The 22953-nt window shown below is 38.2% G+C and overlaps 2 protein-coding genes across 2 annotated transcripts; both read right to left on the bottom strand.

Moving 5' to 3' along the window:
* Nucleotides 1–279: 279 nt before the first annotated feature.
* On the bottom strand, nt 280–7124 carry LOC115919081. Its single transcript, XM_030999273.1, has 7 exons — nt 6298–7124; nt 5652–5729; nt 4778–5167; nt 3952–4188; nt 3097–3158; nt 1915–2094; nt 280–1174 (listed from the first exon to the last, which is right to left on the bottom strand). The coding sequence occupies exons 1-7, from the start codon at nt 6965–6967 to the stop codon at nt 668–670; spliced, it is 2124 nt and encodes a 707-aa protein (XP_030855133.1). The 5' UTR covers nt 6968–7124; the 3' UTR covers nt 280–667.
* Nucleotides 7125–8823: 1699 nt separating this feature from the next.
* On the bottom strand, nt 8824–10009 carry LOC373353 (histone H1-delta). Its single transcript, NM_214557.2, is given in 1 exon segment — nt 8824–10009. A coding segment is annotated over 1 exon segment (558 nt). The 5' UTR covers nt 9908–10009; the 3' UTR covers nt 8824–9349.
* Between the last annotated feature and the right edge of the window lie 12944 nt (nt 10010–22953).

Raw genomic sequence — 22953 nt, 5'->3', positions numbered from 1 at the left:
AAAAATAATTCTGTTCCATCATACAAATTGAGAAAAGTTCATTCTAAACAACTTTCAGTAGACACATATAATGTTTTTCCTGATTTGTCAGCTTCTACTCTGGTGTAAGAAGCTTAAATTCCCCTCGATAATGTGTTGCCATTAAAGGCACACTGTCCTACTTGTAGCTACTTGCTCCCTCTATATAGAAAACTTCCCCAATCGGTGCCTGTTGGTCCCCCATGATCCTCTTTTTCTTATGTTAAATGAGAGCTGAGTTAATGAGATAGCCACCTGTCACAGTGACCTCGCTGGCTCGCTGGGTGGTCTAATCCCTTCTAGCTGAAGTAGTAAAGCCTGCCTTTAAAAGCTACTCCCATGGAATAAAGATCATAGTGCAACATTAGATAGGATCGGGGTCCTACCTGCAGACTAGCTGCTACCCTGTTCTACTCATATGATTCCATTTGCTGTTGAAGAGTCACTTCTACATGGTGTTACTTTCTCAAGTTCATGAGAAACTGATTCCTGATCTCCTGCATCATCCAGTGCAGATTCACTCAACATTGTTGCTGGATTTTTGTGATGTGAGCTATAATTATCATCATCGATGTCACCAATGACATTTGGGGTTGGGCCATCAGTTCTAGCAGATACCGAAGGGTCACTCCCTGAAAGGGCAGCATCATCACTCAGCCACTATTCCATTATCTATCAGGTAACCATGTTTGTCCAACGGTTGGTTTTCATGTCCTGACAGGTCAGATTTCCGCACTTCTAAGTCATTCTGGAGAGCCGATCCCACTCCTGACGCCAGATTGGAGTCTCTGGTTCTAGTCTCTACTCTTTCAGGAGATAAATCATACCTACTCACATTCTCACCAGATGCATCCCCTATTATTCTCGAGGATGCCGACGGTGATGCTGACTTGGAATGTGACCTTTGACCTCCTGCTCGTGAATGAAGACTGAGCTGCTCCTCGATAGTGTTTGGAATGTTATTGGCTCCTAAAGATATATGAATACCATTTTGTGACAGGTTCTCCTGGACTGTATTGAAGTTTGTATCTGCATTGCTTCTGATGTTGATTGGATCCTGACCCTGCACCTGTAGTACAATCACTGAGCTGTACATGCTGATCCTTGGGGATGATAGACTGCTCCCGGAAGCACCCTGTCCCCCTGGAATGCCATCCTAATAATAATAATAATAAAAATGTTACTTATAAAGCGCTTACCACGGAAGTCTCTTAGCGCTATAACAAACAGATAGACTGATAAACAATTACATATTAAACAAAACAAAAAAGTGCAAATAAACCTACAAATTACAATACATATGATATACACATCAATGCGAACGGAGTTAGTTAATCATCAAAATCCTAGTTTAAGAACATTACAAAACAATAGGGACAAAATCATATAAATGTATGCATTCAACTTTAACTTTGAAGGATGGAAGTATAATCATTAAGAAATATTTAATTCTTCTCATCTTTTTGGAATCTTTAAATACATTACACAAAATGTTCTTACTTATCAGTACCAAGGACTGAACTTGAGCAAAAGATTGAAAATGGGGATTGCTTTTAATAATTGAAGCTGATTGACATAAATCTTCCATACTTTCCAACCTGAACTGAAAACTTGATAGAATTAAAGAAAATAACCTGCTGGAATTCATGAAGTTTAAAATGTCAAGTGTATCTGAAGTAATATGGAATGTTGCTGGATCATATGGGAGTCTGGAGTGACATGTAACAGACTAGAAGAGAGGATCAATAAAAAATAAAAAAATAAAAAATAAAATTGAATGAAAGATGTGTAACATAAACCTAATCTAATTTGCAATACATCAGATTGTTCCATTTCATGTGATATGTAGTTTTTTTTGGTAAAGAAAGATTCACATGAAGTTATTTGTAAATGCACCTGTTGAGTGGAGTTGTTATGTGGCGCCTTCTCTCGGGTTTGACATGCCTGTTCAAGGTCATTACACTTCTTCTCTAGCTTGGAAACCTTGTTCTGGAATAGCTTCATCAGATTGGTGTGGTCCTCTGAAAGTTGGTTGTACTTTATCGCAAATGATTCTGCTAGACGTTTCCAATGAGGCTAAATAGATACAACAAAGGTACATTGTTTTCATTAGTCCCTGTTTTGTAAACCAACTGAAAAATTAAAACGACACCCAGAAGTTACACATCAACTCATATCCATACCAATATCCCACTACTGCCATTATGCCAGTCACACCACGTTCACCCGTGACAAGGCAAACCATGACTTTTTCTGAAAGTTACTCAATTCTATATCGCCAATACCCCCGAATGCCCCGACGTTGACCTTTTGGATGTAATTTTGAACTACTTCCGGTACTTACATGCTTCCGATGTATACGGTTCATGCATGTAGGGACTAGGGAGCCAGCTAGATCGGTTACTACAGCTGCATGAAATGGAACGGAAACAACTAAGGCACCAAGCTATCCCAGAGTGCATTTGAAATCAGGACATGAAATTTACAACCGGGCATATTGGGGTATTGGCGATAGCAGGAATTCATATCCATATCCCACCTCTGCCATTATGGCACTTACCTGAAAAATCAGGCCTGCCAAATTAAAATTAATTTTTACAAAAGTTGTACATCAATTCATATCCATATCCCACCTCTGCCATTTTGCCAGTTACACCGTATTTACACGTCATGGTAATCCACCTTAAAAATCAGGCCTGCCAAAATAAAATGACACCCTTTTTCCAAAAGTTACACATCGATACATATCCAAATCGCACTGCTGCCATTTTGCCACTCACACTGCGTTCACACATGGCATGGTAATCCACCTGAAATTCTGGCCTGCCCAATTAAAATGACTACCAGTATTTGCAAAAGTTACACATCAATTCTATGAAATCAAAAAGAAAGGCAGGAACAGACTAGGAAGAGATGTGTTTTTCCCTGGCTTGCATTGATCAGTCGCCATTGTGAGAATCTCTGGTAACCCATGGATATCTACATCATGACTTCATTATCATTCCTATCAATTGAACGTATTCACTGCTTTCTAGAGGCATTTGGATTGAAAATTGCAAATAGTATTTAAGAACTTACATCATTTGATGAAGAAGAGTTTGCTACCTCTACTTCTGGGTTAGACTGAAGCCGCTGATCACCTGGAAACAACAAACAGTTGTAAAAAAATGATGAAAGTTGAAACACTTGAATTAATTTCATTACAATTAATATGGCTGCCAAAGAATCATTTCTCATATCAGAACTCATAATTCAAACACTTACATGCATGAATTAGCACTTTTTTGTGCATGTTTGCCTTTGTCTGTGGCGGGAATACACCAGTTTACATTTACAACAGTGCGCATGCGCAGACATGGGCGCCATTTTAATTTACAAGTAAACAAACCAAATGACATCTAGAGGTCAGTGGTTTATGCGTAAATTAAGATTGCGCCCATGCAAATTATGATGTGAGTGCACAACGCAGCGTGCAGGCAGTGATGTCATCATAATTTGCATGGGCGCAATCTTAATTTACGCATAAACCACTGACCTCTAGAGGTCATTTGGTTTGTTTACTCGTAAATTAAATGGCGCCCATAACCGTAAACTGGTGTATTATCACAGAGCTCTGTAATAACTCATTGGTATAAATAATGTAATGCATCAAAACTTCATGACAGTCCTTTATTTACATTTTGATTAGCAGACATATTTATACTCTCATTAACTGCTAGCCCCGAAGCAAAATCTGCAAATCAATTGCTACTATCCACTGTACATGAATAACTAATACAAAATGTACATACAAATACATTATGTATTTCAAAGATCCTTTGCAGGTCCCCCAAAAACATTTTTTCCAGTTTTATTTGGAGAATGTCTCGGACAAGAAAAGTGAGTCTCTACGATACAAAACATACAAATAAATTCAGGAATACAAAAAAGTACCTAATCTATCTTCACTAATATTCATTATATCTTCTCCTTGCATCTGCCGAGCCATAATCATCTCTAATTTCTGTCTCTTCGCCTTAGGTAGGAGTCTTGTTGTTCGCTTGCCCTGTCTGTAAACTGGTACCACTGGATTGATGAAGAAGTCTGTCATTGCTCCAGAATGCTGCGGTACACCCTCAGCAGCCTCACCTTCATCGTCATCATCCAGATGATGATTGCTAGGTTCATTCCCTGAGAAAATATTTATTATTATTCAGAGAATCCAATTTGAAAATCAAGGTCATTGTTCACTTTGAAAGAAAGTTGGCTTTAAATAAATTTACATACTTAAAAAACCATATAACATGAAGACATACAGGCAGACATGTGGCACATATAAATGGGCAGAATACTTATAAAATTACTTTCCAATAGACTATCACGTCACATGACTAAGAATATGTTTAATCCAATCTATCAGCAAATACTAAATCATACCAATAGCTGCGATTAATCGAGAATCACTATAGAAGTAAATCATGAAAGTATACAAGTATACTAACACTTCAACAAGCTCTGCTTCAAGTTAGTTCCTCTTTTCTCGTGCTTTTTCCATTATATTTATTGTTTCATTGCATATTTGTTGTGATATAATTATTCTTGTATTATTTTTTTGCATGAGAAATAAAATCATTTTAATCATTTGAATTATATTAGCTATAAAAAAATACACAGTAAACATGATTTTTAGAGTCGATTGCATACATCAAGATCAACTTGTTTATTTTCCTTCTCATCCTCTATAACTGAACAAAAGGGTGAGATGTTTTAGAGGCCATACCTGCTCGGTCATATTCTGCATCATTCTCCTCGTCTTCCTCCTCCTCCTCCTGCGACAGGGAGGTTGCTCCATTGGTATTGACCATCCACATCTTCCTCATCGGCTGAACAGCTCTCTCTATCCTCCCTCTTCTACCCATTGATGTTGATGGACCCTCTCCCTCATCTGGCTCCCTCTCCTCCTCTTCTTGCTCCTCCAAACCTGGAGACAATGGTTCATCCTTGATGAGATACTCCTCCCTGTTCTCCTCTATCTCAATCAGTTGCTCTGCTTCATCTCCTACCCTAGATGAAGATGGTTGCTGGGGAACAGTGGTTGCTAAGGATGTCTCAGATAACTCATTTAGAGGAAGATGAGGGTAAATTTTCTGTAGAGTCTTGATGTATTTTGCTAATATTAAAGAAAAACAAAACGCTTGCACTAATATATATATATATATATATATATCATAGGAATGATAAAAATACAAACATACTTCAATATATACTTCATGTACATGTACCATTGTACCTAGTATAAATACATCTGGTGCTGCAAGCTTCTTTTCAAAACTTTTAGGAATACAGCCTGCAGCCATAGATAAACCAAGTTATCATACATGTTAAAGATGTCATAAATATATTTCAATATATATGAAATATGTTTCTTTCGAATAGTAACTTATGATTCTTTTACTTAATCTGTAACTTACATGATCACATAATATCATCCCTCAGACATGTGGAAAGTTAAGCTTGAGATTACTGGCAAAAGTTGTTGGGGCATTACATAAAATTTCTCCCCAAAGAGAAATACATAAAAACAAAGTAGGCATACATTGGACAGCTTCAATACAAGGAGAATAAAGCAAGAGAGATGTTGATCTCTTTCTTACCCATGGGGTTTGGTGGATAAAATGGTTCTTCTGTCAGATCGGCAGATGGTGGAATATAGTGTCTTTGGTTTCCTTCATCTAGGAAGTAAAAAGAAATTACAGATGATTTCTGTCCCAGTCTTCTGATTTATTCATTAAGTCATTCACTATGAGTGCATCATATTCATAGTGCACTGCTTTTAACCAAAAGATTTATGTGAGTTTGCTTTAAAAATATTTGAAAGTGAAAAGTGATATCAAAAGTAATTAAGTTATCAGACCAACATCAGTCGACCAGGTCTAATAATAATTTATATTAGAAATCTTTATCATTAATATTATTTTCATCATTTTTATTATTATCATTAATATATATATATATATATTTAATTATTATCATTAATTAATATATATATATATATATATATATATCATTATTATTATCATTTCATATTTAAAATCATTATTTTTATAATCATTATGAACAAAGTTGTTCTTTTTCTTTTAAAAACAACCTGTTTAGTTAATTAACAAAATTATGAGATATAACAAAAGTACTCAACTGATGATGATAATAGGTTGCATGTATAATCCCCTCTCCATCTCTCTCTCTCTCTCTCTCTCTCTCTCTTTCTCTCTCTATCATTAACCCCAAAAGAAAACATACCATCTGTTGACCTATGGATTGAAGAGCTACAAGTAGCACCCATCATTCGAGTTTCATCATATCCATCAACGTCCTCTGCCTCGAAGAAGGCTCCAACCCGAAGCCTATCTATCTCTTCCACTCCTTTACTCGTACCAGCTCTCGGGGGTTTCATGGCTTGCTTGGATGCCGGTTTTGGAACAGATGCAATTTTCCCGCTCATCACCAGCATAACCTGCCTGTGTTTCGTGCTGTTATCATGAGCCTTCACAGAATCTAGCCGAAAATTGGTCGCCCCATGAACAAAAGTATTGGTAAATTCTGCATCGTGTGTTCTTTGATATTCGCGACAGTAGATGCAAAACATGCATTCTTTCTCTGCGTTGAATTCCAGCCATGGGTACTCGACTACCCAATGTGGGATAAATGAGCGGGCCCGTCTGGTTTTATCGTAAGCTTTGTAGATGTTGCTCTTGGGGGACTTGGCAGCGAGAAGGCAGAGTTGTGCGCCCTGAGCTGGGTCGAGCAGACTACCATGTCTGGTGTCAATATTAATACCGTCTGTTTCCGCATTCATGTTCGCCAGTGTTATATCGCTGTAGACGGGCGTGTTATTGTCCACGTCGCCTGCTCTGCCGCGATCGACATCGCGGGGTTTCGCTCGATTTTCACGGGCTTGCTGGATTTCCATGGTCTGCTACGGTATACGACCCGTTCCTGGATAATTTACGGGGGTTGTGGTACCAAATTTACTCAAATTGAACCCGAACCAATCACATTTTTATGTCAAAATGTTTGGCAACAGACTCGCGAATTCGGGCAGTAGTCAAGTAGCCTCTATCGCGTCCTGCCCTCTTTTATGCATAATGAGGGACTTGCCCGCATGCGCAAATCAATCAAAACACTTGCCCTAGAGGGCCATTTTTGGAAGGCGACTCCATTTTGTCAGGGGAATATCTCTCAGATTGATTGGACATAATCGAAAGAAAACGTCTATTTTTCTGTAACTTATATATTTTCTAACAATTGTATTATTATTGAACCGATTTTAAACTCTAAATATGAATTTGGTACAAAATGTTGTTTTGTATTCATATTAATAAATGCAAACATCCCTAATACGTAATGGATCAGGCTAAAATCCCGGGAAATTGAACTTCCAGATAACGATGTCCCTGGTAGTACAGTGCACATAGTATATCTGCGTGGCAATGCCAGCATATATATGTTTCATGTTTCCTTGTGCATGATTTCATTCTCTAGCAAACAAATGTGGAATTGTGGACCCAGGATTACATCGAATAGACAGATTTTAGAAGAGAAACTAATGTCACATTGACGAATGGTTCAATTTCGTGTGGTTCATGAAACGTTTAATTGATGTAGACCATTTCAAATGATAATACAAAATAATACTCAGTTCTTTTATAGCGCATAACACATTACAGGATAGCATGTCCCTATGCGCATTAAATAGAAAGGAAAGAATTACAAGAAAAAGTCATACAAATTAGAAAATCCACTTAGAAGCAAAGAAGTACATGTAGTGTTGGACCTGGTTGGACCCTGAGTTCACGGGTGTACACTTTTTGCCAGGCTTTTGTCAGATCGATGATTATGCATGCAGTAGTGATTTATTTTTTCATTGACTTCATGACAATATTTCTCCTCCGCAAGTTAGTGGCCATATAGGCCATAATGGGCTATACTTAATTTATTCTGATAAAGGCTCGCAAAGTAGGCCTATACATTGTTCCTTTTTAGGTCAGACTGATGACCTACAAATCTTTTATCATCATCATTGTCATTATTAGCCTTTCATTATTTGTACTGTACTATTTATGTTATCATCAATATTAATTAAAAATTATATTATTAATGTAATGCTTTTCAAATTTACTTTTTACTTGGCAATTTGCTGATAGATATGTGTGTAGGCTTGTTGAAACTATGTGCGTTCATGTGTGTGTGGGGGGGGGGGGGGGGGGGTCGTTCTCATCTGGCGTATATTACCAGTAAATATTTACCACGCTCATTCTTCTTGATTTTTTCCTCATATACACCTCTCCTTGTCATTCTCTAAGATTTTGTGGAAATTATCTCATATTCTTGAATTTTACCGAACAGTTCCAGCATGAAACACTCACTAAAGGCCTACTCTTCTTTTTCTCAATTTCTTTCAAGTTTAAAGCACGTAAATGTGTTCTCTTTCCCTTTGTTCTTTTTTTGCAACCGTATCCTCTTATTCTCTCATCTTCAAAATCTGTCTTTCATACAATTAAATTACCTTGTTCTCCTCCTAATTCCATTCTCTTTTACAACATACTTATTCACTCTTTTTTTGTGTAAATGATATCATTTTGTCAAAAGAACATATCGATATCAAATCATTTCCATAACAACTGAATTCCTCTTTTAACACACCGATCACTCATTTCCAACTTTAATCAACAACTCGTTCACTGAAGAATACCGGCACACTTCCAAAGATAGACACCTCTTTTAAAATACAATTATCTGAATATGCACAAAACTGACGCTGCGAATCGAGATTTCTAGTTGCTTTTTTTTTATTACAAAGTTATTACATTCCATGATTTACATACTAGATTTAAAAATCAATAGTCTCTTTTTGGGCTGCTGGATCTTTCACATAAATAATTGTCTTTGTACAAAGTCTTTTTGACGTAGCTTGCTACTCCTCAAAATATTGAACTTTTCAGCTGCCAGTCCAAACGATATTTCAGTCCAAACGCAAAAGGATCCTGTGAATGTGCAGAAAAGTTGAGATGGCAAGTTATTATTCATACACATTTTGAAGTGAGTTTTTTTTCTATGTGATGATAGATCGATCTACCGAAGATATTTTCACAAGAACTTGGGGTTGAAGTTGATTCACGAAAGTCACTAGCGTCCGACTCCACGTTGAAAACATTCGCAGACGGTTTTGTAATGGCGGGAAAACTAAAGACAGAGATGAGTTGAAGCGGGTTTATCGGGAGTTTAAGTCCAAGTGTCACAGACAAACAACAGTCACAAAAATATACAAAGTCTTTGTCCTCTGTGGACATGCTTATTTTTTCTTTCCCTTTCCCTTGGCAGCCTTCTTCACTACCTTCTTCTTTGGTGTAGCTTTCTTTGCGACAGGTTTGGCTGCTTTCTTTGCTGCTGGTTTGGCGACCTTCTTCTTTGCGGCTGGCTTCTTGGCGGGCTTCTTTGTTGCCTTCTTTGCTGCTGGCTTCTTGGTTTTCTTAGCAGCTGGCTTCTTCTTGGGCGTGGCCTTCTTTGCTGCAGCCTTCTTCGGCGTTTTGGTTTTCTCAGCCAGGAGGAAGCTTCCTGAAGCACCGCTTCCCTTCACGTGTCTCAATTGTCCAGAGGTGACACCACGTTTCAGGGCCTGCTTGATGTGAACGTTAGCGTTGTCTCCTACTGTGAAGTTCGCTTTGACGTACTTGAGAATGGCCTGGCGAGATGACCCCTTCTTCTCCTTCAGACTTTCAAGAGCACTGGCGATCATGTCGCTGTATTTAGGATGAGAAGCTGGAGTCTTGGGCTTGCTGGCCTTCTTCTTTGCTGCCTTCTTAGGGGTAGAAGGAGCTGGAGCAGCAGGAGCAGCATCAGTATCAGCCATTGTTTATGTTTGAGTTAGACGTGAACTTGACACGAAGGGGGTGTGTTGTGAATGAGCAGACGACTCTGATATGATGGCAAACGAAAAATGCTCTGAGATAGGGACGCTGAGGACGCACTAATATATATTTATTTTTTGCGGACGTCGGGGAAAGCTTGTAAATAGAGTCTGCTGCGAATGTCTAAAATGGCGGACGTACAGACCTATGTGCTTGTCTTCGTCACTTTGGTTCCTTTTTTTAACATCTTGTGGAAATCGATAGAATTCCTATTGTTGTGTGCAGATACACCATATATTCAACTTTATGCCACGAGGTTCCCACAAGCCATGGGCTCTCGCATTTACAGAAATTAAATCGGTTTTGAGAAACACCTTCAATCTTAAGAAAAGTGATATTCTTATGTTTTCCTTTATTTTAAGACTAATTAATGAGTTTCCGAATCTCATCTTTTCGACTATCAAAGACTAGTTCTTCAACTATGTAACTGACAAAAATTCATATTAACAGGAATTTTTGTACTTTGGTTATTCCTGGTAAACCCGACATAACTAACACATATTTTGCCTTCCCCGCCATCTTGTCAAATTAAATTTTGGGCGAAAAAATACAAAATTAACCTATTGAAACGCTAAATAAACAATGAGTATCTATTTGAAATAAAGGAGTGGCTAATTCAATATATATTAAAACCTAAATCACCATAATTAGTTGAGAAAAACGAAAATTAGAGGCGATTTTGTGTTCCATACAACTTCTTTGCCTGACCCCCGCCTTCGAAGTTCTTACGAGCTTCAGCGCTAGCTCCTATTATCAATACACCAACATTATAGCAAATATCTCTAAATTGCATTATTCTTCGATTGTCATACAGGTGATATATCATTCTCTTTCATATTTTACATGGCATGATAAAGATTTGCAGCTAAAATAGCTGAAACAACATCCGATAATATGACTTTTCATTTTTTTTAATTCTTGGTCTTGTGTATGCCCGAGCTCGGAATTGACAAGCGGCTTGACAGAAAAATTTTCTCGCTGCGTCACAATCGGCATCCACTAACTGTATGGAGATGCAGACCCAAACAATATTTTTTTTCTCTAATTATTTCATGGAATTTTCTTTTTCTCCTAACGTAATACACTTCAGTCAAGATATTTTCACACTTTCCTAACATTAACAGAGGGCATTAATTGAATTTTAAGGAAAATGCGGGGGAAAACGGACGGACTCGCTTTGTAAAGGAGGCGCTGATTTGGCTTCGTTCCCTAATGATGTACGATAAAGAATCGCTAGAGAACGCGGGCATTCAACTCAGTTCCTGTTAAGAAAGATGATAGAAACAAAATGAAATTATCCCCATCCCTTTCATCCAAACAGTATTATTATTTGGAAAAAAAAATATTACTTTTCTAGCAGTATGGTTAATATTAGACGAAGATGTTTCATGAGAACTTTTAAATAAACCGTATTAATAGTGGCGCGAGAAAACACGGAAACGCAACTTTTACAAAAACTGAGTTTCAGCGCACACTCATTTTTTTTTTCCAAGAGCGAAATATAGAGCATAGCCATAAATGACTTCGCAATGTACTTTATACAAATTTTGTCATATTTTTTTTAAAGGATTGCGAATACAAGACTTTTTTCTATCAGAAAACTGTTTTCTAGTACAGATACAGGGGTTATAGTCCTAATGACGCGATAACAAATGAGATTCGAATTATCAGCATATTGTGAATTGTTCGCTGACATTTTATAGATGGTTCATGTTTTGCATCGCGATCCACACTAGAGAGAGTGTGAGTGTGATCTTCTTCTTTCAGCAAAGAAGAAATAAATGTTATCTGAAATTCCAAGAAGAAGACATTTTGAAGTCGCTGCTACATAAACAATTACACCACAGTTATGATCCTGTACTCAGTTATATTGTAACATAATGATTGTACATATTGCTTTAGGCTTACATGGGCTCAGTGCCTGAAAGTGGATGAAAGGCGGATCTCATGGAATGATGCAGGAGTCTATTCTATTATCATGGAATGGATGCTGACTCTTAATGTTCTCCAGCGAGAAAGTTTTGACTGTTTCATACAGTTCATACCTCCTATATTCTTTCACAATTACAAAGAATATCACAAACCACTAAATAAAAGTCGCCTCATTTGGTGAATGTGTGTTGCATAATATTATAGACCAACACAGAACTGATTGAACTCATGATATATTAATAGAGAGATTTGTGATAGTATATAAAGTGTTATTTATTATTAGTTTTCTCCTTTAACAAAGAGAATCGGTAGATCAATCTCCATCGGTATTTTGTTTATCATATACAAACTAAAACATTCACAATACCATGCAGTCTACAAGTTTGTTCATTTTGACCTTGAATACCAACCACAAACCACTCCAACACGACAATGATTCCAACTATACTTGTATATATACTGTTCGTGTCATTGTTCAATTAAATTCATTTGCGTTTATCAAAATATGTTATTATTCAGAAAGATTCTTATATATATTAATTAAGCTATGATTTTTTTTTGTTATTAAAGGATTTTCGTCCGTTGTATATGCGAATTCGTTGAATAAAATATTGCAGTATTGTGTATGATACTTTGTTGAGTGAAAACGCATTACAACATTCATCATGACTTTGTGTAGAATAAAATTGCTCTTAAAATTGTATCCACTAATTCCAAGCCTTTACTAACTGTTACTTCTTTTTCATCTTCTATAGGATACTTTCCCCGGCCAGCTCTTTTTCTATTACAATCACACCATATATTTCAATATTCTTGTATATTCTTTTTATCAGGCATTGTTGGCATTTTGTCTTTGCCTCTATTTCATTCATTTTTTCCTGGCCCACCCAGGCTATATTCCCTTTCGACACTCGCTGAAAAAAATGATTAAAGTTTGCAGTTATGACCGAACACTATTGATGGGTCAATAGCTAATGCAGCAGCCGTCAGTAACTTTAAACAATATTGACAAAATTGAATAAATTAACATTGTTTTTGTATAGACAAAATAATCATTATATTTTCAAACGATTTACTTTTTTCGCTGATGAAAACATGTTCCACGATTTTGAGGGGTGTTAACCCGAGCTGTTTTCTTCTTCTTCTTCTTCTTCTTCTTCTTCTTCTTCTTCTTCTTCTTCTTCTTCTTCTTCTTCTTCTTCTTCTTCTTCTTCTTCTTCTTCTTCTTCTTCTTCTTCTTCTTCTTATTCTCCTTCTTCTAAGGGTGCATTAAGACACATTCAATACTACCTGAATAGTTCATAGGACTCCTGCAGATTTTGAAAATTAATGGGTAGCAAACAAATATCTTGAAATCCTCATACTCCTCTCACAAATAATACGCACGCTCTCTCTCTCTCTCTCTCTGTCTCTCTGTCTCTCTCTCTCTATCTCCTTTGCCGCCTCCTTGCTCTCTCTCTCTCTCTCTCTCTCTCTCTCTCTCTATCTCTCCCTATCCCTTTCTCTTTCTCTCTCACTCTCTCTCTCTCTCTCTATCTCTTTCTCCCCTCTCTCTCTATCCTTCTCCGCTCTCTTGCTCTCTCTCTCTCTCTCCCTCTCTCCCTCTTTCTCTCTCCCGTTCCGCGTTCCTGCTCACCCCCCTCTCTCTCTTTATCATAATGCTCTCGCTTTCCACTCTCTTGCCCTCTCTCTATCTTTATTCGCTCTCTTTCTTTCTTACCAACTTTTAACATCTACGAAGAGATTTTGTTAACAGTTATTTTTGAAAAGTTCAAACTTTTTTCCTACGATGATATTATATTCCACATGAAAATAGAAACGATTAGGCCTATATTCTAGCTCATGCATACACTTACAAGTGCTAAAATTTCCTTTTATAAAAGGGTAAACCCAAATATGATAAAGGAGTGTCGTTACTTTAATCTAATTTATTCTCGGACTACATTATCATGATTTTATGACGCTAATTTTAACCGGATATTTTTCCTAGGCGCGTCGGATCGGATTAATCAACATTACAAATATGATATCCGCACTTAAATTAAAGCTCCTCCGTCGAAACATGATCTTCTTCAGACAGTACTATGTCATGATGTGTTAATCACTTCCGAATCAATATCCCGCCACCTCTTTCTTTTTCACCTCAAGCTAAAAGGCAGTCATAAATACATACTGCATTAAACCTTACGCTGATGAATAATGAAACTTTCTTGTCGCTCGTAATTATTATTTGTGCGTCATTATAGTTGCACGTTGCCATTATAGACATGGCATCATAGTTAATGATACTGCATATTTGTTTTACTCTATAATTAATTTTGTTTTGTTTAACATATATATATATTATATATATATATATATAACGATTCGCTCTTATGCGATCCATACTAGCTCTATATATTACATGGTATTCTATATTCTATATCTTCTTGCTTTGCTGTCTCTCATGATTGCATCTTTCTTCTTTCTTCTTTCTGGTAATTTACATCTTTCCTCAAACTGGTCTCCAAAACGCCAAGACTAGCAACCCACTACTTTGATATTTTTCAGTTTGAATTCTTTAACCAGTTCATTAAACAATTGTATTAGTTTGGAGAATCGGCAATTAAAAAAATTAAAGCTTTTGATAATGAGGCTATTCCGCAAAAGTTGTATACATAACAGTAAATGATAAACATAAAGTGATAATGATGTAAAACATATCAATATGTGTTTACATAATTATATAGGCCTACTTACTGACATCGTAATTGATAATGAGCGTCATGAAAGTGCTTTCTGTCAATGTTCATTAGGCGTTCAAAAAAAAGATGTTGTATTTCCCTTTGCGACCGATCCAAAAATCTTAAAATCTGCTGTCTGCTTTTTATTAAAGTTTTTTTGTGTAACCGTTTTTTAGAAGAAAGAAATGTTAAATGAATTGAACAATTTGTATTTTGTTTGTTTAAAGGCCCACTGCACTACTTGTAGCTACTTGCGCCCTCTATCTAACAAACAATGACTAATCGGTGACCATTGGTCCCCCAAGATCCTCTTTTCCTTATGTTAACTGAGAGCTGAGTTGATGAGATAACCACCTGTCCAGTGACCTTGCAGGGCAGTCTAATCCCTCCTATAAACTACGGAAGATAAGCTTTAAATGCATGAAATAATCAAATTATTCCCAATTCTCACTCGTTTTCTGCCCTAGCTTCGAAATCGTGATGGCGCAAACAAGTAGACCCGGCCTCGTGTAAATGAGTTATGAGATTTTGGGGCGACGGTCGCTGTTTCGAGGGGGAAAAAAAAAATTAAAAAGAAAAAAGATATCTACCCGACCGACCCAGGTTCTGGCACCTAAAGGGCAATTATATACATCATCTCTCTCTTTTTTAGGCTTTATACAGAACGGTGTCATGTTTTTTGCGATTAAAAAACGATAAAATCTTACTGTCCGTTCTGAGTACTTCAATTCATCATGGTTTCTTCTTCTTCCACTGTAATTCTTCTTTTCACATTTCTTTCTCTTTCCACTTTTCCTCAGAATTATATTAATTTTCATCTTTTCTTTTTAGTTACTGCTGTTTTATTTTCGTCACTCCTTTTAAGTTATTTGTTCCCTCCTTCTTTTTCCTTTTCTCTGTCTTCTTTCTCTTTTCTGCTTCCTTGATACTCTCGTCATATTTCTTGTTTTTCTAATTTTCTTCTTTTTCTTCCTCTTCATCTCCTTTTCCCATTTCTCCCCCCCCCCCTAGACTTGCTTGATAGCCAGTAACAGCCAATAGAGATTTTACCCTAAAGTCTGGAGTATTTCAGAGCATAACAGATCAATTTTCTTTGATATTTTGATAAATAGTAAGATAAACAAAGTTTATAATGAAACTTCTGGAAAGTGAAACATAATCTACATGGGGAGGGTTGATGCTATGGAGCACATGACCGAAATATTTAACTATATTGCAACACATTTTATTGAACTGATAATACGGACACTGTCGATCTCACTGCTCTCATCTCTAATCAATAAGTCTCTCTCAGTCTCTCTTGATCTTAAACCATCCATGCAAACTTCATATACTGCTCTAGCTTGAACATCACTATGCGCACAAACCATAGGTGACAGGAGAATGAGAGCTCTAGAGTGGATATATTTCAGTCATATTCGTTTTTTAACGAAGGCCACCTCAATATTTAAAGTCGAGTAATCGTGCCCGGGAATCGTGCTCTCTAAACTTGGCATCAACTACATGTATTATCACAACGCTAGCGAATTTGGAAGGCAGATCCTTGTGGATCTCCCCGGCATTTTATAGGGAGCTGTTTTCGAGCAGGCCGACCTCCGAACAAGAATACAACCCGACCTCGAGCTGAGGGCAGAGCCTGATCCCAAACTAAGGACACAGTCTGGCCTTCGCTTGGGGCCGCACGCGACTGATGAGTGTCTGCCTTTGCCATTACGTAAGACAAGGACAGATTCTTTTGACAAGCGAGACCCTGAGCTCACGCCAAGTCCAACCTACGCTCAGGGTCAGTCGGGGTCGCACGCGCTCCTTCTCGTTACGTGAGATAAGGAATGATACCCAGGGGCGTCGCTAGACCTTTTTCAGTTGGGGGGGGGGGGGGGGGGGGGTGAAGAGGCCACCGATTACCGACAAAACTAGCCACCAATTACCGACAAATGTATTAATGCCAATGTCCTAATGTCTACAAATTAAACCCTATAAACCGTGGAAGCTTTGACATGTTTTCATTATTAGAGAAAGTAGACGATTCGTTGTACCGTTTCCGACTCTTAATTCTTGTTTCGCCCCTCACGCGCAGAAGCTTTGACGATTCGTTAAATTATAAGAGAAAGAAGACGATTCGTTGTACTGTTTTCGACTCTTAATCCTTGTCTGAATTCATTTTGGCCCATCCCGCGCGAAGCGGGGAAGCTTTTACTTTTCATTTAATTAATAAAGAAAGAAGACGATTCGTTGTACGGTGTCCTTGTCTTAATTCAGTTTCCCCTCTCGCGCGAAGCGCGGAAGCTTTGATATGTCAAAGCTTCCGCGCTTCGCGCGAGAGGGGGAAAAATTATTGGAGAAAGAAGACGATTCGTTGTACCGTTCTCGACTCTCAATCCTTGTCTAAAATTAGTTTCCCGCGCGGAAGCTTTGACGTTTCATTAAATTAGTACTCTTAATCCTTGTCTGAATTCATTTTCGCTCATCCCCGGGAAGCGCGGAAGCTTTGACGTTTCATTAAAATTATTAGAGAAAGAAGACGATTCGTTGTACCGTTCTCTACTCTTAATCTTTGTCTGAATTCAATTTCCTCCTTCTGTGCGAAGCGCGGAAGCTTTGACGTTCCATTAAATTATTAGAGAAAGAAGACGATTGGTTGTACCGACTCTTTTATCATTGTCTGAATTTTCAAAAATGTAGTTCGTAGGGGAAAAAAAATTGCCGCCCGACCGACATAATACATCTCACCGACTTCAAACTTTTGCATTGATATAGTAAGCCTACACGAGGATCGAGCAAGAATACCGACACAGCAACATTTCTCTTTCTTTTCTTGCCTTCCTTTTCCTTTTCTCTTTTTCTTTTCTTTCCCTTTCCCTCTCATTTCCCCCTGCCCTTTTCTCATTTTTCCCGACAGCAGCGCAATTTTACCGACAATATCCTGACAGGTGGAGCGGGGTATCGATCCCCCCCCCCCCCCCCCCCCCCCTTTAGAGACGCCCCTGATGGTACCCTAGATCAGCTAGGCCTTGGACTTACGGAACAGAAATTCCAGAATTGCTCGAGGACGAAAAATAACAACTTCAACGAAGGACGCAAGAACTATTTAGTTTACATGCACAACAAAGCAACAATTTATACGGAAATAATTATGTGTACTTCTCATTCATAAATCCTGCACATGATTATGATATATAACAATTTTCTAAATTCGTTCCACTATGCTTTCGTCCCTTGGTCTTTCACTAAAACCGTAGTATTTAGGAGACTGTACGTATTATGCATATCAATGTTTTTCAGCCTCGTACTGGGACCTTTTGGTCCCAAATTTGGGTAACTGGGCTGTAGCCTGGTAGGGAAGGAGGTAATGGAGGAGTTAGGGAGTTATCAAGGGAGGGAAGGGGGATGGAGGGAGGGGAGGGGGAGAGATTAAATGTTTGTGTTAGATCATAAACGTACACGTTTATGGTTAGATTGAGAGATTACAAGCTCCGCCATTATAAATGACAAAAGGCAATTGATGTCTTGCGATCCAATTATCTTTTAGCTAGCCTTAAATTTGGAAAAGCGAGTGATTACACATTGATTAATTGAATTGAGAGAAAAATGGACACTTACGATTGGCTGAGGAATACAAGAATAGAGAGAGAGAGAGAGAGAGAGAGAGAGAGAGAGAGAGATAGAGATAGGCGGAGTGGTGGGGAGAAGGAAAATACATTAACCTAAATGGCTAAACCGGGGGGGGGGGGGGGCTAAAAGGGCCCTCCGAAGATCTCGCCCACCGAAACTCCGATCGACTCCAAATTGCCATTGGATAGAAGTCCATGAGATCTACAATAATTCATAGCTAAAGTATTGTTTTAATTAGAATATGCTAATTAAAGCTAATTAATTATGCTTTTTTTTTCTTTTTTTTTTTGGGGGGGGGGGTATTTATCTTTGTTTTTCTTTGTATTATTTTTTGAATATTGTATTGTTTTATGCACATCAGAAGGCCATAAATTGTATTCACCATGCCAAATGGTTATACTAACAGTAGGTCTACAAGTGAAAAGACAGGTATAGAACTGTATTTCTTATGTATTTCTTTATTTCTAAAATTTTATATCTCACTTTCTTTCAACTACTTTGACCCCAAAACAAACACCTTAACTACAAACAAGACCAAATAACCAATGTTTTATCTCTTTTTGGAAAAATTGTAGTTCCATATGCTCTGTACACAAATCACGAAAATAAGCGATTTTCGGGCTGACATGCAAAGACAAAAGGTCATGTGACTTTGTAACGGTATGTCCGATTTTCAAAGAAGTTGTTTCAAAAGATGCGCAAGACTCTAAGGAAAAAGGTTGTGAAGTGGCACCGTAAAATGTTAAAGCATTACGAAGTAATCGCGAAAACAGAGGAGGAGAGGGCTAAATCAGCCCCAGTCTTTTTAGGAGTTCGGCAGTGACACTATACCATTCCTTTAGGTTAGTGTTTGACCAAAAAAAGAAGCATAAAATGAAAATATATAATATATTTGAAAAAATAGGAAAAATTAAGATGAAATGATCGGGTGATAATTATACGATTCAGACGGCAAAAAATATCAATCTGAAATGAACTTTTAATGACCTTTATTGGTTTGAATGAGGGATCGTTTCGGTCTTATCGAATGTGGGGAATGAGTTATTTTTATCATTCCGAGAATAATTCGAGAAGAGCTAATGTACTAATGTCATGAATCCATGCATTGTGCTATTTCAAGGTTATATGGTTAAGAATTGAAAGATATTTCTTCGTTGTTAGGTAAACCGACACTGCATGGTTGAATATCATTTTGCCATATTTTCACATGTTTAAACATGATCGCAATAACTTTTATTGGTAAAAATGAACTCGAGGCCAAATTCAATACCCTGCATTGAAATCATGTTAACGTTTCGAATATTTTAATAGGTTATTGACAAGGCTATTGAAAGTGCTCTAGGTTAAATTTTGTAAATTCTTCCGATAGAATTTTGCTATAGACCGTCTGAAAATAGGCCTAATCTCATGTTGAGTATATGTTTTCACTCGTTTGAAGAATACGGACGAAAAAATGTACTTCAATTTAATGAAAAAGCGTGGATAGTATGTGTTACAAAAGGAAATCAAGCGTTGTATTTGCATGTTTTTTATTTTAATTTTAGAGCGTTTCGTGAAAGAAGAAGAAGAAGAAAGAAAAAAAAAAAAAAAAAAAGAAAAGAAGGAGGAGAACAAGGAAAAGGAGGAGAAGGAGGGACATGAAATAAAGAAGAAGGAGAAAAGGAGGAGCTATAGAAAAAAAAAGAATATTACGATTAAGAATATGACGTTTTTCATATAAGCCTAGAAGGAACATGATGTATACACGTTGGTTGGGGTAGGGAGGGGGTGGTTACAGGAACCTCTCTCTCTCTCACTACGAAAACAGAAAGATTTGAACAACAGTTTGGAGGAACACCTCCCCATCTTTTGGATTCTTTGAGAGGTGAGATTCGCTCGGGTAAGTAAGGACTGATGCAAATCGCTTTTTTTTAATGATTTTTTTTTAAATTTCCCACAACCCGTCCCCTCTGCCCACCATGGATACGCCCCTGAAATCCAAAAGCCACTTGGTTTTACCGTATTCGAAATTCAGCATGACGAGTCATTTAGACTAAGTTCATACTACCTATATTAATGCGGTGTGTCAAAGCATTAGGTTCATGGTCAAAGGCACTGTGAAAACACAAAAGGAATGTACAGATACGGCGCGGTAAACCGCCACACACACACACAAAAAAAAAGGGGGGGGGGGACGTACACGCTGCTATTTTTTAACGTGTAAAATGGATGGCTATACTGCCAGCAACAAAGGACTTGCGCAGAAATACTACATGTACATGGGCGAAGCGTATTACGCTTTACGCAGGGGCCGCGATTTCTTTTCATGAACAGGTGGGTGGGGGGGGGGGGGGAGGGGGTGGACGACCCCCTAACAAGATTGTGGGGGATGTGTCTCCTCCGGCCTCCCCCGGGATCGCAGCCCCTGACTTCACGTTATCATGAAATATTAACCGATGCAGTTTTGCCGCGATATCTGACTCAACGAGCCTTTAGTACCACGTCGTCGTAGGTGGATCCAGAATATTTATCGAATGAGGAATTTGTTATTTTAACGCGAAATGGGATATGTTCCGTACTTTAAGTATATAGCATAATGTCAGTGGCGGATCCAGGAATTTCTTACCGGGGGGGGGGGGGCACAAAATGGCATGGGGTGAAATCAGTAGCGTACGCAGGATTTTTCAAGGGGGGGGGGGGGGTCAACATTTTTAAATCGGGCCGAAAATTTCGCAACGACTCAGTCGGCCGCTGAATAAGCGGGGGGGGGGGGGGGGAGAGCACATTTATTTTTTTTGTTTGCTTCCGAAAATTTGAAATCGCGCCGGCCGCAAATTCGCTCAGTGGGGGGGGGGGGGGGGGGCATGTGCCCCTCTAGACCCGCCCCTTAATGTTGAATTACACGTCATGTATATAGAGTTATAAATATAAGAGAACCACATTTTCATCAGCCATTTGCACTATTTCCTAGTCTCTCGTTAACTATACCTGTGTTTCACTCTGTAAATAATTCTGTTGTTTAAAAAATACAGTATCATTCATCCATTTAATAATCCACTCGTTCATTCATTAAAAATCCACGAGCCCTGGGACTGCTGAGAAGAACACAATAGATAACGACAAGCTTTCATCGCAAAGAGAGAGAGGGAGAGAGAGAGTGAGAGAGAGAAAGAGGGAGAGAGAGAGAGAGAGAGAGGGGGGGGGGGGTATGCTGCTGTTTACCCTTATTGAGACCATCTTATGGATAGCGCTCCGTTCTTACGTTTGTATTAACCATCCTGATATGATTCATATTTGGTGTTCATACGGAGTGAAACCACGTATCTCAAAAAAAAAATCCTTCAACAATCCCGTCATTTTCATTTCTTGTAATTAAATCATTTTGCATTACAATAACTAAAAACAATGTCAAAGATATTTTAATGCTCATTTCTGTTATATCATTACGTTTTATTATTGTTTTGTTATTGTTTATATTATGTGAAGAAATGAAAAATAAATTCGCTCTATATAGAGCTACTACTATAATGATGATAGTCACATATCGTATGGACAACAAAATGTGATTCAAATCTATTTCAACTCCGGTCTTCATCTAGTGTCTGGTATAACTGAATAGTCTGAGTGAGAAAGCAACCCAGGTCGAGACCAGAGACTTATCTGTCGAGACCGATCGAGTCGAGCTGTGAAAATCTGGCTTGAAACCAGTGGCCTATAGAGAATGTGGGTCATATCAGGAGACGAAGTAGTCTGCACGTACACACGCATGTCAGTCACTGTGGATTATAAAAAAAACGGTGTCTGCGCTGTGAGACTATGCTGATGGCATTTGACACAGCCAGAGATTGAGAGAGCTATATGCTCTGCCCACGGCTTTAGGAAATGTGGTAAAGTGCTTAAGTAAAGTCTGTACCCATACAGACTACAAATAAGCGTTTTGTTTGTTTTTGTTGTTGTTGTTGTTGTTGTTTTTGTTTTGTTTTGTTTTGTTTGTTTTGTTTTGTTTTGTTTTTTGTTTTTTTTGGGGGGGGGGACATAATTCCGATGAACTGAATTCAAGGGAGCAAAGACTCCGGCGAAAGGTCTATAAGTTCCACCACCCCTCTTTTTCTCTATTACCCCCCCCCCCTCCCCCTTCCCCATTTCCCTTTTGTTTCTACCTTCGTTCTCTCTCTCTCTTTCTCTCCTTATTAATCTCTCTCAACTCTATCTCACGCTGTCTCTTCCTTGTCTAGTTTTCTACATGTTTGGTATCCGTTGGGGGGGGGGGGGGGGGGTGGCTCCGGTATCTACGCCATAGCTTGGAAGCATTCCATCACATCAAAACATATGGTAACGGTGAATTTAATGTTAAAGTAGTATAGCAATAATATCAACGAAACCAATATAGTCAATGCTCGGGAATTGCATGCTCCCTCCCTTCTAAATATATATTTTTTAGGGTGGTGAAATGACCCTCATTTTAAGGAAGAAAAAAAAAAGCTTGGCAAAAGCTGCAACTAACACATTTCACTCCTATCAGATTGCCCCCCCCCCCCCCCCCCCCCCCCCCCACTGTGGGAATGCAAATAACGCCACTGACGCGAGGCGAGTTCTACAATGTAAATGTCATGCATTGACAATATCATGAAATCATAATCTGAAAACACATAAAGTGTACATCTATTAATAGTCTGTCCTTGGTGCCACTGGGTTGAAATGATTGATAAAGCGACGTTTTCAGATGACAATGAATTAGCTTC

Source organism: Strongylocentrotus purpuratus, unplaced genomic scaffold (assembly GCF_000002235.5).
Source record: "Strongylocentrotus purpuratus isolate Spur 01 unplaced genomic scaffold, Spur_5.0 spur5_contig_861, whole genome shotgun sequence".
In the NCBI taxonomy this organism is placed as follows: domain Eukaryota; kingdom Metazoa; phylum Echinodermata; class Echinoidea; order Camarodonta; family Strongylocentrotidae; genus Strongylocentrotus; species Strongylocentrotus purpuratus.
The sequence above is the reverse complement of the archived record's forward strand: the minus strand, read 5'-3'. Positions and strand labels throughout refer to the sequence as shown.